The following is a 16474-nucleotide window of genomic DNA, read 5'->3' on the forward strand; positions in this document are numbered from 1 at the left end:
CTGGCCGAAGTTGTGCGAGCAAGCAACTTGTGGCCATCTTTTGCTTTCTATTGCGGCGAATAAAGCCACGACATCTCAGCATGGGCTTCGCTTGGTTCCTAATTAGGGGCACCGTGTTTTAAGTAACGTAGGGCTGGCAATGGTGAGCTATCATCTACTCTTACACCTTGTTACAATGGCAAAGTAGTGGGTGAAGGTTCAAAAAAAACAGCGAATTGACACCGTCGGATGGGAAATCTAATCTGATGGTGACGCAGCGTGCCACGTGGAAGCAAGATATTTGAAGGCACGAACCCATTTGGAGAATGTGCCCTATTCGCGCTTTTCTGCAATTGGCTTCCTTTTCGGTTTGCACAGGAGCCGTGTAACGCCGCGCATAGAAAACCTTCTTGGCTATGGCGGCCGCTGCTCCTGCCCACTTTCAAGCTGCGCAGCAAGCCCCTCCCACACGCCTTAGCAGCCTCTCTTCTCTCTTCCATGGTACAGATCGACCCTCACTCTCTCTTCGCCGAGCTCCCCAGGCGCTCTCCACCTGCCGGATCTCCGCTAATCTCCCCCATTTCCCCGTTTCCCCTATTGCTGCAGCTGTGTCCACCAAGACTCCCCCCGTTCCCGCAGCTACCACTTCCCCCACCGAAGTACATGCCCTACCTACTATCTTGGTCGCCGAGAAGCTCGGTGAGGGTGGGCTTGAGCTGCTCCGGAAAGTTGCTAACGTGGACACCTCGTACAACCTCACCCCTGAGGATCTCTGCGCCAAGATCTCCCTCTGCGATGCCCTCATTGTGCGTAGCGGTACCAAGGTGACCCGCGAAGTTTTCGAGGCCTCTAAGGGCCGCCTCAAGGTTGTAGGCAGGGCGGGTGTAGGCATTGACAATGTGGATCTCCAGGCCGCCACTGAATTTGGTTGCCTTGTGGTAAATGCTCCTACGGCGAATACGGTTGCTGCTGCTGAACATGGCATTGCTCTCCTGGCTGCCATGGCTCGCAACATTTCACAGGCCAGTGCTTCCCTCAAAGCAGGTGAGGTCTTTGCAGATGCTTCACGTTATTTTAAATAAAGCTGTCCATTTCATAATATGACAATCATTCTCTACCATTTTCGGTTTGAGGAGTTTGCATTCTTTTGAGGTGCACTTTTGATTAGCTTCAACCCAATTAGTGTGTGGTTTTTTAGTTTCCTGACGCAGCAATACAAGTAGGAATATTTGATGCTGATTATGAGGTGTCTGTAGGATATTCCATGGTTACCTGTGCACTAAACATCTCCACTACCTCTGATTTTTCAAGACTAGGGCTTATGCATTAGTGAGCTGATTACTCCGGAACAATGTGCTTAGAAACTCATGCTTAATTCATGAAGCCACCTCGCGATGTCCAATTATAGCTTTTGTGTGAGACAAATTAAAGGATGTGAATCATTATCTTCCTCAATTTGCTTCACTTCTCGGGTCAAAAAAGTTATATTTTTTTTCATATCAGGCAAGGCCAAGGCATGCAGAGGTGGATCCTGCTGTTTGGTGAGCATAGTGTGCATGGGCTGAAATGGGCCTTCCCGTGCAGTGATGTTTGGTTTCTCATATTTGTTTTTTATATTCATGGTCTAAATTTTGTGCAGGTAAATGGCAGCGAAACAAGTACACAGGTGTCTCACTTGTTGGCAAAACCTTGGGTGTAATGGGTTTTGGCAAAGTAGGGTCTGAGGTGGCGAGGAGAGCCAAAGGGCTTGGGATGACTGTTATCGCCCACGATCCTTATGCATCTGCGGACAGAGCCCGTGCTATTGGGGTGGATCTAGTTTCTTTCGATGAGGCTTTGGCTCGCTCGGATTTCCTCTCGTTGCACATGCCCTTGACTGCTACGACAAACAAGATATTTAATACACAGAGCTTTGCCAAATGTAAGAAAGGTGTGCGTATCATCAATGTAGCTCGAGGGGGCGTTATTGATGAAGAAGCACTTGTGCAAGCACTTGATAGTGGGATTGTTGCCCAGGTAAGCATTTGTTTAATCAATCAGGCTTGTGGTTTTGTACTTGCAGAGCGATTGATTTGAATTGGCAACAGGCTGCATTGGATGTGTTCACTGAGGAGCCACCTAAGCCAGACAATAAGCTGGTAGCTCATGAGAAGGTTACAGTGACACCTCATCTTGGAGCAAGCACCGTGGAGGCTCAGGTTTTTCTATAATAATGTTTGGAAAGAACATATAGTCATATGTGGGATGTAACATGGCTGTGTGTTGTTGGTGTGTTCTCATTTGCTTTCTTGAGGTGGACAGGAGGGTGTCGCTGTCGAAATTGCGGAGGCTGTGGTTGGCGCATTGCAAGGGGAGCTTGCAGCTACAGCTGTGAATGCACCTATGGTACCTCAAGAGGTATGCTCTTTGCTTAAGATTTTCTTTTTATTGAGCTGTTCTATTACAGAATGTCTGGGATGAAATGATCCATCTAAGTATTACCTCCTTGCTCTGTTCAGGTGCTCACGGAACTTGCTCCGTATGTGTTATTGGCGGAGAGGCTTGGCAGGCTTGCCATCCAGCTTGTAGCTGGCAGTGGAGTGAAGAATGTCAAGGTTTCGTACTCCTCAGCGCGTGCTGATGATGACTTGGACACTCGATTGCTCCGAGCGATGATCACCAAGGGCTTGATTGAGCCCATTTCCAGTGCGTTCATTAACTTGGTCAATGCAGATTTTATTGCAAAACAACGGGGGTTGAAGATCACTGAGGAGCGGCAGCTTTCTGATGGCTCACCAGAGATCCCTCTTGAAACTATCGAGGTCAAGATTGCTCATGTGGAGTCTAAATTTGCTAGTGCTCTTTCTGATTCTGGTGAAATTGCCTTAGAAGGCAAGGTGAAAGATGGGATCCCATATCTGTCAAAGGTGGGTGGTTTTGATGTTGATATCAGCTTGGAAGGAAGTGTCATTCTGTGTCGGCAAGTGGATCAGCCGGGGATGATTGGGAATGTGGGCAACGTGTTAGGGGAAGAAAACATAAACATTAGCTTCATGAGTGTGGGAAGGACAGCGCCGCGAAAGAAAGCTGTGATGGCGATCGGGGTTGATGATGAACCTACCCAAATGGCACTGAAGAAGATAGGAAGCATTCCTGCTGTGGAAGAGTTGGTGTATCTTAAGCTGTGATGCTCACTCAGTAAATCCTGTGATGCAGCATTCGGTACGAGAGCTTTTAGGTAGGCTAGCAAGTTTCGCTGAATAAAATACTGACTACACAATGTGCCTGGCCAACTAGATACTAAAGCCGCCATTCATTCTTGTGGAGTCCTATTATTCTTTGAGGGATATATATCTTTACAAAGTCGGAGAAGCCAAGGACTGAGAGGTCAGCCCATTTTTGGTAATAAAGTACAACAGGCACTTCTCGAGTCAAATGTGCTCATACTAACAAGTTATCTTGCTCTTAGAGACATCAGCTGTATACGATAATAGCTTTGAGTGATCTGCGTCGCTCATCTCCTCAGGAGTGTGATGGAACTCAGCTTATTGGTTTACTAGGTAAATTCTTATCACAAAGCAACTCTGTCCAAACCTACATCTACTCTTGGGTACTGATGTTGTGAGCAGAATTTGTATAAGCTGCTGTCCCAAGTGCAGATAAAGGTGATGATTCAGCTCTTCTGCTGCTTTGGACAGGCTGTCATGGTTGTTGTTTGTTGTGAATTTGCAAGATTATGTCTAATTTGGTTGCTTATTGGAAACTGGTTGTGTATTATTGTAGACGCCTGTTCAGTCTAGAGAGTTAAAATTTTGAGGAATTGAAGTTTGCTGGTTTGTCTTGTCTTGTCTGCATTCTCATGATTAGAAATGAAGTCTTTGAGCTGCTATGTGGTCCTCTCCCTATCATGAAACAAGTTTTTATGGCAGAAAGAGTAGTGTTGCCTTGGTACCCCAACGACTGGTCTCTCTCAATTATTTTGCCCTGATTCAAACAAATCATTTTTTTTGGCAATCTGATGCTTTGCTTCAGCTGGTTTTACTGTGTTGTGCCTACACCTACACCCACATGTTACAAAGGGTGAACCATAACAATTGTGCTTGAAGCCCTTCGTCTTTATTGCTAGGCCTACATCCCTTGAGTGATTCAAGCGAATCTTACAGGCTTGAGGTACCTGAAGGAATATTTCAGTGTCTCTGAGTTCCCACTAAAATCTTTGATAACTGAAGAAAAATTATATTTTCTCCTAATTCCACTTGACCTTATCTTGTGAATTATTGTAACATTTAGTAGTCTCTAGTAACTTGTGTGTAGCGGAAAATAGCATGAACATAGTGAGCATTTCACTAGAATAGGTTCCTAATAAGCTCAACAAGAGTGGTTGGGTGGAGAGAGCAACACAAAGCATAACACCTAGTTCGACAGCATGAACAATACTTCAAATGAGAGAGAAATTAAGATATTGACAACAGTTGGGGACCCGGTTTACGTGGAGTAGGTTCCCCCCCTCCAAAAAGCTTTGTATTATGGGTTTCTCCCATCAAGAGAGACATTTACAACACAATCCTTTGTGTTCTTTCAATACTAGCTACTGCAATGAAGATGGAAGCTTCAAGCACTAAGCAAAACACTTATAAAACACAACATCAATTCCCTCACGGTCTCAGACCCAAGACCTCACACACCTTTGCAGATGGTGAGCTAAAAGGGTATGAGAGTAGATTGAGAGGGAGAAGAAGTCGACTTACGAGAAAGATGTACATCTCACAAAATCACTCATGTTAGCATAGCATAGCTTAGTAATTAGCATGGTAGAGGAGAAGAGCATGCATTAAAGCTTGGCTCTTAATTGAATTTGCATCAGAAAGCCAAGAGTTGTTGGTGTAGACTTCCCTTCTCACAAGCTTGGAATAGGTGATAAGCTTTCTACTAAAGCTTGAGAAGGAGAGAGAGAGAGAGTCTTCTTGCTTCACACATGAGCTTTTGTGTGAGTGTGTGAGATAGATCCTTTGAAAATTTAGCCCCCCCCTCTCTCTTGGTCGACCCCTCTTCCACTTCACTCAAAGAGGCACCCCATAGGGCCATGCCAAATTTAGCCAATGAAATTTAAGCAGCATAAGTGATAGCCCTCTGACATGTGTCCCTTTCCCCTTTTGTGAGAGCTTTAGGGAATTAATTAATGCAACTAAACTCTCATTGGACCCCTTTGTCTCCTGGCCAATAAGAATTAGGCAAGCCATTGGGCTACTGAATGCTCATTGGACCCCTTGGGAGATTGTCCAATAGTCTTTTAAAGAGCTTAATTCTTATTGGTTCTTTTATTAAGTGGTTTTAAATTAATTAAACTAGATTTACTCTAGCCTAATCCTCATTGGTCCACCTCCATGGCCATCCAATAGGATTTGAGTATACCTTGTGGACATCTGGGCTAGGCAGCTGACATGTGTCTCTCATTCCCTCTGTGTAAAGGAGGCTTATGAGTGTTTGTGTGATTTCTCTCTTATTCCCTACTTGCAGGGCTCGCCCCTCCTTTGTAGGATACATGAAGATTTTTCCACACACACACATACACACACACACACACACACACACACAAAGCATCCAATTTTTTAAAGCTTAATCATTGCACACAACCTTTGATTTTTGGAACCTTAGCATTTTGGAAGTCTTAATGAGTTGAACCTTAGGGTCTTTAAAGCCCATTGTTGCACCTTGCTCTTTTGCAAATGCCCCCCCCTTTGATCCCTATTTTCCCTCCTTTGGATCCCTACTGTGGCCGGTCTGTCAGCTTAACCAATATTCTAGTTTTTTTTCCCCTGGCACTTCCCCATATTAAATGATCAGTTTAACATGAGAAAATCATTTAGGAGAATTAGATATTAGGTATTATGACATTACCTCTCTCTTGAAATCATAGTCGTCCTCGACTATGGGGTAGAGAAGATAAAGCCTATTCATTAGTTCTTTTTCTGGGTAGAGGATCCCTATGTTATCCTACGACATCGTTCCAGAATGGATGACTAATCCATTTGGCGCTTGAGAGTCTAAGCTGCCGCAAGCATGTCTGCACATTAGTCGTATCAATCTTTCATAGTAGAGTGACAAGCTCTACTTGGTGTTTGGGAGACGTCGTTTCAAAAACTTGATCTAAGCATGCATACTACTTCACATTTGTGCACAATAAAGAAAAAGAGAGTCTTATAAGACAAAAACTTTGTTCATTTTAAACATTTGTACATTTGCTTACTCTAGGGAAGCATTGTAAGTATTGACAAGGTTTAGGTTATCCTTTAATTGTATGCCTTGCATTCATCTAGCATCTTCAAAATGATAATTCTTAAACTTAATAAGATATCATCAGATAGTCTTACCGCCTCTTAGTACCTTGTCTTCATGTCCGAGAATGGATTCGGATTGCAGCTCCTCTTCTTGGTCCTCCATCTCCGGTGGGTCTTCAATAGTTGGTTCTTGAGGTGGCTCTCCTTTATAAGGCTTTAGTAGGTTCACATGGAAAGCATTGTGTATGAGTCAATGGCTGGACAACTTGAATTGATAGGCCATCTCATTGATTGGCCTAAGAATATGGAAGGGACCATAATACCTTTTTGCTAACTTAGCATAGTACTTTTGGTGTCCCGTAGGATTCTTGCTCGTCATGTGCCTTAATCGAGCCTTGGAAAATTTAAGTAAGACCCAATCATTTTCTTTAAAAGCTTGGGCTCTTCTGTGCTTATCAACAGCAGCCTTTTGCCTTTGCTGCGAGATAGAGATAGCATCCTTAATCTTTTGGAAAGATTCTTGTAGGTCTCGGCTATACTCATCAATGAAGATCTTCCTGTGTACTTTGAGTAGTAGTGGACTTTTTGATTCTTCTCTCTATTACCTCGAAAGGTGCTTTTCCCGTTGAAATATGTACAATGTTATTGTAGGCATACTCCACTAAGGATAAGTACTTCTGCCATTGGGACCTTTGATCTACTTCCATTACATAGGCTTTTAGTAGATCAAGGATTATTAGGTTAGCTATTTCACTTTGGCCATCCGTTTGCGGGTGATAGGCCGAAGAGAAGTGTAGCCTTGTCCATAAATTCTCAAAGAGACCCTTCCAGAAATTACTGGTCATTCTAGGATCTCTATCCAACACTATGGACATTGGCAAGCCATGGTACTTGAAGATTTGTGAAATGAATAGGGTTGCCATTTGATGGGCTTTGATAGTCTTTTTGACAGGTATAAAATGAGCTTGTTTACTGAACCTGTTTACTATCGTATTTCCATGGATAGACTTAGGCAATCCAAAGATAAAATCCATGGATATGCTCTCTCATGGTGAATTAGGGATTGACAAAGGTTGAAGCAATCCAAGTTGCTTCCCTCTATCAAACTTCGTCTTTTGGCATACCACACATTTAGAAACATACTCTTGTATCTTTGCTTTCATGGTAGGCCAATAGAAATATGTTTCAATCCCCTTTAGGATAGACTGAATCCCTATATGCCCCGCATAAGGAGGAGCATGAGATTCATACATTACTTTCTCACGTAGTGAGTTAGTAACGCATAGTCTATTGCCATAGAGAAGATAACCATCTTGTAAAGTAAATGGTTCCTCTTTCTTCCCTAGTGCAAGGGCTGAAATCACATCTCTAAAATCGGGATCAATAGCATACTCATCTATCATAGAAAAGATAGATCATTGCGAGTTGCTAATGGAAACCGCACTCACTCTCTGCCCTCTTGAGAGTGCATCGGCTACTTGATTATGCTTGCCAGCAATGTGAGAAATATGAAAATGAAATTGCTAAAGAAAAATTGCCCACCTCATTTTTTTGGTAGAGAGCTTGGTTTGCGTCATGAAGTACTCAAGACTTTGGTGATCCGTTCGCAGAATGAAAGGAGTTCCCAATAAAAAGTGCTTGCATGAGTCTAAGGCATGTAGAACTCCGAGGAGTCCCTTTTCATATATGCCTAGAGTTGGCTCAACATGGCCGAGCCTTCGACTTTCATAGGCTATGGCGTGCCCTTCTTGGAGCAAAACAGCTCCAAGGCAATGACCACAAGCATCACATTGGACCTCAAATGGCTTTGAGAGATCTGGTAGTGTAAGCATAGGTTGAGAGATAAGCTTTTCTTTAAGCTTTTTGAAAGCATTGTTCTCCTTGGCAGACCATGTATACCTAACGTTTTTCTTTGTTAGGTCATGTAATGGTCCTGCAATTTATGAGAACTTTTCTATGAAGCGTCTATAGTATACACACATACCTATAAAGCTTCTTAGTTCATGAAGATTCCTTTGTTTAGGCCATCCTTTTATTACCTCTAACTTTGATGGATCCATTTGGATGCGATCTTGAGAGATACTGTGACCTAATTACTGAATCTCTTGTAAGAAAAAACTCACTTTTCTTTCAATTTACATAAAGTTTATTCTCTCTCTTAAGGCTTGAAATATTACTTGGAGGTGTTGCTTGTGTTCATCTAGTGAACTAGAGCAGATGATAATATCATCAAAGAACACTCTAGTAAAGGTTTGGTGAGGCATGAATAGCTTCTTCATCAAGCGGTTGAATGTAGCTGGTGCATTGGTCAAGCCAAAAGGCATGACAATATATTCGTAATGACCAAACGTAGTGCGAAATGCGGTCTTTACAATGTCTTGATCAACTATCCTTATTTGATGATAGCCACTTTTTAGGTCAATCCTATTGAAGTAGGTGGACTCTTGTAGCTTATCAAATAGGTCTTCTACCCGTGGAACGGGAACCTATTCTTGATAGTGATCCTATTTAGTCCTCTATAGTCGACACACATACGATATGTGACGTCTTTCTTTTACACTAGTAGCACAAGTGAGAAAAATGGAGATGAGCTAGGCTTAACCATGCCCTTCTCAACTAACTCATGCACTTGCCTCCTCTTATGGAGCTTGAGAAACTCTATAAGGAGGTTTATTAGGCGGTGAACTTCTTGGAAAATTGCATGGTCATCATTTCCTCGTTTAGGAGCTAGTTCACAAGGGATATCGTCAATAAAGACATCTTGAAACCCCTTGAGAAAATTGGATAACTCTAATTCCTTGTGATTGTTTATATTTTCTTTTGCTAAAGCATTAGGTTCATTTTGAGAATCTTTAACAAAAATCATGTACACGAAAATAGAGCTCTTTATTGCCTTATTGAAAGCTTACGTATGTACAATGGGTATGGTGTTACCCATTTCTTTAACATCTATGTGCATATCTTTTTCCTTGAACCTAAAGTAGATTCTCCTTTCAGGGAATTTAACATTAGCAGCCATGCAATCAAACCATGGTGCCCCTAGGATTACATCCTCGTGCTTGAGAGGAGAGATAAAGAAGTCCTCTTTGTCCACATAGCTTTGGACATGGAGCCTCAATTTCCCGAGTAAGGGAGTGACTGAAGTTTCTTGCCCCTTGAAAGCACCATCTGCAGGTAGGACATCTCCCATCTCGTAAGCTTGTATACCTAGCTTGGTGGCCAACTCTGTGGATATGAAATTGTGAGTAGAACTAGGGTCAAAGAGAATAAAAGCATCATGTTCTCTTACCTTTCCCCTAGCATGGCATAGAGGAAATCCTTTGTGGTGAGCTTCCTCTTCTTGGATTTCGACCAAGGTAGCGCTAGGAGGCTCATAGCGGGTGTTCTTTTGGGGACAAGCGCGGTACGCATGCCCTTGCTCGCCGCAGTTGAAACAACGGCTATCCTTGCGATAACGCTCAAGCTCTTTAGGAGAGAGTTTGTTGTTGACTTTGTAAACTCCCTTCTCCTTAGCTTTGTTGGAATTGCCCTTAGGATACTTTTAAACATTGTCCTTCCCCTTAGGCTCATTGGAACCCTTGTTTTTCGTGGGCTTATAATTTCTCTTAGCCCCTGTTTGGAAATTGATTCGAGAAGCCACCATAGTTTTTGCTCTCCAAAATCCATCTTTTTGAAGATAGTGGCTTTGAGATGTAAGTCCCAAAACTTGTCTACATACTATTGTGAATGGATTCGTAGGGAGAGAGAGCTTCAAACTTCACCATTGGTGAGTACTTTGTCTTTGGCATCGGTGGCCAAAAACTGCTTTATAATAAAAGCTCTTAAAGCTTTCCATGTTCGTGGAGCTTCACCGTTGGCCCGTAGGCTAGAGCACCATTGCTTGACGGACTTTTGAAAGTGCATAGCTACATGGCGTAGCTTAGAGGACTCCGTGAAAGCCCTCATCTCCAAACGCCGCATCAAATCGTTCGATAAAGGCCAAGACTTTGTCCGTAGCACCAAAGGTGCCATCGTAGGTAAGGAAAGAGATGCTCTTTCCTCCCTCTTTGAACTTCTTGAGCTTGGACGACCTCTTCCATGCGGCATAGGATTTCCTATGGCATCTTCTTTTTGATGGTTCAAAAGTTGCACCATCGCTTTCTTCAGAAGATGAAGAATTTGAGGAAGATGGAGAAGAGGGTGACCTCTTTCTCGCCTTTTTCTTGCCTTGATCTTTTTTTTCTGCACCATCACTTTCATAAGAGGAAGAGGATGAAGAAGATGGAGAAGAGGGTGTCCTCTTTCTCGCCTTTTTCTTCTCTTGCATTTTGTCATCCCTCTTTGAATTATGGTGTGGAGAAGTGTGCGATGGTCTTCTCTGTTTTGGAGGTGATGGAGAGCGTTTAGCCCGTCGTCTTCATGGAGCCATCTCTGTCGAGGTGGCAGGAGACACTTCTTTCTCGTTCCTTCGGTGGGGGCTCTTGAACTCTCCTTTGGGCAGGAGATGCATTATCAAGAAGAAAAATTTTGAGCCCTTCGTATGGATCCTCATCGGAGAGATGCCTCTTTTGGGAGTCTCGCAAGGAGGCTTTCTAGGTACTCTCGTCCCGGTGGGAAGTTTGGAGAATCCCATGAGCACGAAGCTGCTGTTGCACTTCACTTTGGAGGGATGGATTGCCCATGGCTTGTTGAAGCCTAGAAACAAGATAGTTAACAAGCATAGGGGCATCATTAGTAGCTTGCTCATTAGCAAAATCAAAGCTATCAACATTAATTTCACTCTCTTGACTATTTTTAGCCATTCTAACAACTTTTAGGTGTATCTTTTTTAGGTGTAATTTGGCACTTCAAGTTCTAGTTGTTACTCCTCTTTAACCCTTTAGAAAAAGCACTCAAGCTACTGTACTTGTGGCTCGAATACCATTAATTACAAGGAATAGAAGAGAAGGTCGTTCAACACCAAAACAACACCGGCTCCTGTCAAGCTTCTAATAGCTCAATAGTGGTTAAGCCGTAGCCAAGCCCCGTAGGACTCCACTATTAAGACCATAGCTCTCGACGGTGATGCCCCGTTATCTGCACGAAGGCAGGCTCACTGCAGGGCTGAAAAATCCCTATTCTACTTACTCAATTGCAATTAATAATACCAACCATTTATGGCTGGCTTGAGGAGCTTCCTTCTTGAGCAAGAAAAGAGAAACCTTATGCTCTAATACCAATGTAACATTTAATGGCCTAGTAACTTGTGTGTAACGGAAAATAGCATGAACATAGTGAGCATTTCATTAGAATAGGTTCCTAATGAGCATAACAAGAATGCTTGGGTGGAGAGAGCAACAAAAAGCATAACACCTAGTTAGATAGCATGAACAATACTTTAAAAGAGAGAGAAGTTAAGCTATTGACAACAGTTGAGGACCGGATTTACATGGAGCCCGTTCCCCCTCCAAAAGGCTTTGTATTATGGGTTTCTCCCATCAAGAGAGACATTTTACAATACAATTGTTTGTGTTCCTGCAATATTATCTAGTGCAATGAAGAAGGAAGCTTCAAGCACTAAGCAAAACACTTATAAAACACATCAATTCCCTCACGGTCTTAGACCCAAGACCTCACACAGCTTCGAAGATGGTGAGATCTAGTGGGGTATGAGAGTAGATTTAGAGGAAGAAGTAGTCTTACTAGAAAGATGTACATTTCCTCACATAATCACTCATATTAGCATAGCATAGCTTAGTAATTAGCATGGTAGAGGAGATGAGCATGCATTGAAGCTTGGCTCTTGGTTGGATTTGCATCACAAAGCCAAGAGTTGTTGGTGTTTGGAGTAGGTGATAAGCTTTTCATTAAAGCTTGAGAATGAGAGAGAGAGTCTTCTTGCTTCACACATGAGCTTTTGTGTGAGTTTGTGAGATGATCCTTTGAAAATTCAGGTCCCTCTCTCTCTTGGCCGACCCCTCTTCCATTTTACTCATGCAGGCATCCCATTGGTCCATGCCAGGCTTAGCCAATGAAACTTACGCAGCATAAGTGATAGCCTTCTGACATGTGTCCCCCTTAATTCCCCTTTTGTGAGAGCTTTAGGTAATTAATTAATGCAACTAAACTCTCATTGGACCCCTTTGTCTCATGGCCAATAAGAATCAGGCAAGCCATTGGGCTGCTGAATGCTCATTGGACCCCTTGGGAGACTGTCCAATAGTCTTCTAAAGAGCTTAATTCTTATTGGTTCTTTTATTAAGTGGTTTTAAATGAATTAAACTAGATTTACTCTAGCCTAATTCTCATTGGTCCACCTCCATGGCCATCCAATAGGATTTGAGTACACCTTGTGGGCATCTGGGCTAGGGAGCTGACATGTGTCCCTCATTTCCTTTGTGTAAAGGAGGCTTGTGAGTGTGTGTGTGAATTTCTCTCTCATCCCCTACTTCCAAGGCCTCGCCCCCTCCTTTGTAGGATTCATGAAGACTTTTGTATACACACACACACACACACACACACACACACACACACACACACACACACACACACACACACACACACACACACACAAAGCATCCAATTTTTCTAAGCTTAACCATTAAACACAACCTTTGATTTTTGGAACCTTAGCATTTTGGAAGTCTTAATGGGCTAAACCTTAGGTCTTTAAAGCCCATTGTTGCACATGGCTCTTTTGCAGATGGCCCCCCCTTTGGATCCCCTATTTTCCCTCCTTTGGATCCCTACTGTGGCCGGCCTGCTAGCTTAACCAATATTCTAGCTTTTTCTCCCCTGGCACTTCCCCATATTAAATGATCAGTTTAACATGAGAAAATCATTTAGGAGAATTAGATATTAGTTATTATGAAAATTACTCTTTGATTGAGTCTGTGAGTGAGCCTAAACTTGTTATCTAGTATGACGAAGTTCGGTGAATTGGCTCTTTCTCCCCTCCTTTGATTTCATAAGTAGCTTGGTGCTTGATAAAAGATATTTGGGAAAATAGATAGAGACTAGCTTGTCTTTGCATGGTCATCTCTTAGGACTAATTTGATACAATGCGAAAATTTTACTAATGTGGCTCATTAGATCTCCCCAATCTCAGAAAAATAAAAATTCTCTCAAAACATATTAAGTGTATAAGTGAAGGGTGAGTTTAGGAAGTGAAAAGATAGATGAAAGTTGAAAGTCAACAGACATATGAAGGTGGAAAGTCAAAAGACACATGAAGCTGAAAAGTCAAAAGACGCATGAAGATAGGAAGTCAAAAGACCTTTTGTGTCCATATAAATAGGTGTTTCTCTTCTTTATTTTGCCTTTAGCGTTTTCTTCTCTCTCTCTCTCTCTCTCTCTCTCTCTCTCAATGTTGCATCCGTCTTTTATAGCTAACATTGTTGCAGATCTATGTGCTTCGTCATTGCCTATGGCTACAGGCTGTAGACTGGCGCATCACTCTTGTTGTTGTTGAGGGAATCTTTGAATTAGGAATACGTTTTAATTTTTTTGAAGCCATTAGTAATACCTTTTAATTTTACTATTTTGACTCAATGGTAGACCTTTTGTCTAGGGGGGAATAAACTCGAACTTCTTTAAGAAATTCCTCAATAGGCATGTAATGAGCTTATCACACGTCTATGTTGCTTACATAAAGGTTGACAACATTTAATGCTTGCTAAACTGCAGTAGTAATTTACCTTTTTCTACAAAAAGGCTCATTTTCAAAAAATAGAATTCTATTTTTAGCTTTTTAACACTAATATGGTTGGCAAGTTGTGACACATCCTGACAAGGTGCTCAAGAAGTCATACGCAAAAGTTATGCTAAAATCGACGCATAAACTGGCTCCAGCCACTTTTGTGGCCCATTACAAGACTGGTGTTAACTAAGACAACATTATGATACGCCATCTTTAGAAAGGATCATATTGGCTTGCTTTAGATTTTGTTAAGAATTTTTGGTATTGAGAATCTTGCCTAATCAAGTCAACTAGTGATTTGTCTAGCCAGCCATAATTTTTTTGATAATTGTTCTTTTAGGATGGAAAATGGAAAACAAATGGAACTTGGCTATACTAGTGGGATTTCGAACACCTAGTTTGAGTTTTTAGTTGCTTGAAGCAAGCTTTTAGTTGAGTGGATACTTTAATGGGAAAGTTTTCTTTAATCTTCACGTTGACGGGAGCAAAGCGAACCTCGAACCCCCAACGGCTTCTAAGACACCGGGGATCGAATGGAGCGCCTCGAGCCTGTCATGGTAAAGCAAACAGGGGGCACCACCTAGCTTGAGCGGCTAGGACGCAAACAACACACCACCATAACAAAGTTTTCATCCAAGAGAGATGGATGCTTGGGAGTAATGGAGGAAGGGGAATGAGAGAGAGAGAGAGAGAGAGAGAGAGAGAGAGAGAGAGAGAGAGAGAGACAACGGCTTAGTACTTAGGCACCACAGAAGGATAGCGAATCCGCACACCCTTCACACATACACAAGCTCACTCCAAACACAAGACTAGGTGGCGATTCCGCACACCTCACATGGGCAAAACATTGCAAGAAAACATACTCACAAAACCTCAAGCTTTATTTAGAGAATAAGGCGATGAAATGGGGGGCATAGGGTAGGGGAAAGAGAAGGGAGAGAGTGGTAGAGCACATGGCTGATAGGTGGGAGCTGATGGCGAAGACTTGCACGAGGGTTATGGCCATCATCCTTCATTTATCTGCCCTTCATCTTCCATAGCCCAAGGGTGTAGAGGTCATGCTCAAGACGAGCATGGTGATTGCGGTGATGGTGATGGTGTGGGTGTGTGTGTGTGTGCACTAGACACACACAGTGCATAGTGTACTCTTTGGTGATGTTGTGTGTGTATTTAGTGTGATGGTGACCCCTCTTTATATAGGGGTGGAGGGGAAAGAAATTCTAGAATTTAGAAATGAAGAAATCATTATCTTCATAGGCCATGTGACTGTGGGCCCCACTTGTCTGGCTGTGTGTATATGTGCCAGAACAGCAGTCTCATGAGAGAGAAACTAAGAGAGAGAGATGGGTTGATGAAAAAAAGTGAGAGGTGACATGGAGAATAAAGTAATTACAAGAGGGGAGAGAGGGGAGTGTGTTCAGAGGTGAATCTGTGTGCAGATGTGTGTGAACACAAGAAAAATCAGGTAACCACCGGGTGGGGATGGGTCCGTGGACACCTTTTTCAGTGAAACTGAGTGTGTATGAGTGTGGGGGAGGTTATTTAGCTACAAGACAAGAGACATGGCACCCTTTAGAGAGAGAGGGGGGTATTTGGGTCATGGGATATGATAGGAGAGAGAAAGGGGGGGTGGGGTATACTATTTTGGAAGATAGGATAAGTTGCATGTGAGTTAGGGTGCATTATTGGTGAGTTAGAATGCATTATTGGTGAGAGGTGGGGTAGCTTGAGGGGAGAGAGAAAGGAGAAAGGACAAGGGGAAGAGAGAGGGAGTTGACCTTTTGAGTGGAGGAGAGAAAAATGGACACACGACGGGGCAACAGTGAAGAAAAAGGAGGCAAGGTGGGGATGGGCTGCCCCGCAGGCATGAGGTGGCCTATCTTACCTTTCTCATATATTTACATAATCATACTTTATTTTTTTTCTTACTTTTTCCAATGCCTTTTATCACTCCCTCCCTAAGAGGGGGTTTTCATGGGGTGGGGACGAGAGAAGAGGGGTATGGGAGCTTGGCTTGTGAAAAGCCCCCATCATTAGCCCTCCCCTTTTGGCTAGAGGCATTCATGTCTCTAGCTCATCTGTTTGATCATTATCGTCGGAGGTGGCGGCTGATGGTGTGTCCTCATCTGGAATGTCAATTGGTGGAGCGATCAAATCGAAGAAAATAAGGTTTAAGTCGCCAACCATTTACCCTGGTTTTATGAAGTTTTTCATCAGCCTCCATAAGCTTGTAGCTTCCATTGGCATACTTTTTCCTGATGATGAAAGGGCCTTCCCATCGGAGCAGGAGTTTCTTATCCTTGCGCGTGTTGAAGCGATTGTCGTAGCGGAGCACCAACATTCCTTTCTTCAATTCTTTTTTCCGGAGATGCTCGTTAAAGCTAAGCCGTCTATGCTCTGCTTGTGCCGCATAATAATTTATTGCTTCTTCTCTGTCCAGCTGCAGTCTTTCCAAGTTGATGATGTGATCTCTCAAATGCATGTTGGGTTGTTGAAGTTGGCTTGCCATTACTCTGAGACTTTGTAGTTGCACTTCAATGGGCAAGATTGCTTCCTTACCAAATACTAGATGATACGGTGT

General features: G+C 42.8%; 1 protein-coding gene across 1 annotated transcript; it reads left to right on the top strand.

Annotated features, from left to right (window-relative positions):
- The first annotated feature begins 322 nt into the window (after positions 1 to 322).
- Positions 323 to 3740, top strand: LOC147417981 (D-3-phosphoglycerate dehydrogenase 1, chloroplastic-like). Its single transcript, XM_086506672.1, has 5 exons — positions 323 to 1023; positions 1619 to 1995; positions 2067 to 2177; positions 2281 to 2376; positions 2478 to 3740. Exons 1-5 carry the CDS (start codon positions 396 to 398, stop codon positions 3144 to 3146), a joined length of 1881 nt encoding a protein of 626 aa, XP_086362798.1. The 5' UTR covers positions 323 to 395; the 3' UTR covers positions 3147 to 3740.
- The last annotated feature ends 12734 nt before the right edge of the window (positions 3741 to 16474 follow it).

This window comes from Adiantum capillus-veneris, chromosome 30 (assembly GCF_014529385.1).
Source record: "Adiantum capillus-veneris isolate H3 chromosome 30, ASM1452938v2, whole genome shotgun sequence".
Taxonomy (NCBI): Eukaryota; Viridiplantae; Streptophyta; class Polypodiopsida; order Polypodiales; family Pteridaceae; genus Adiantum; species Adiantum capillus-veneris.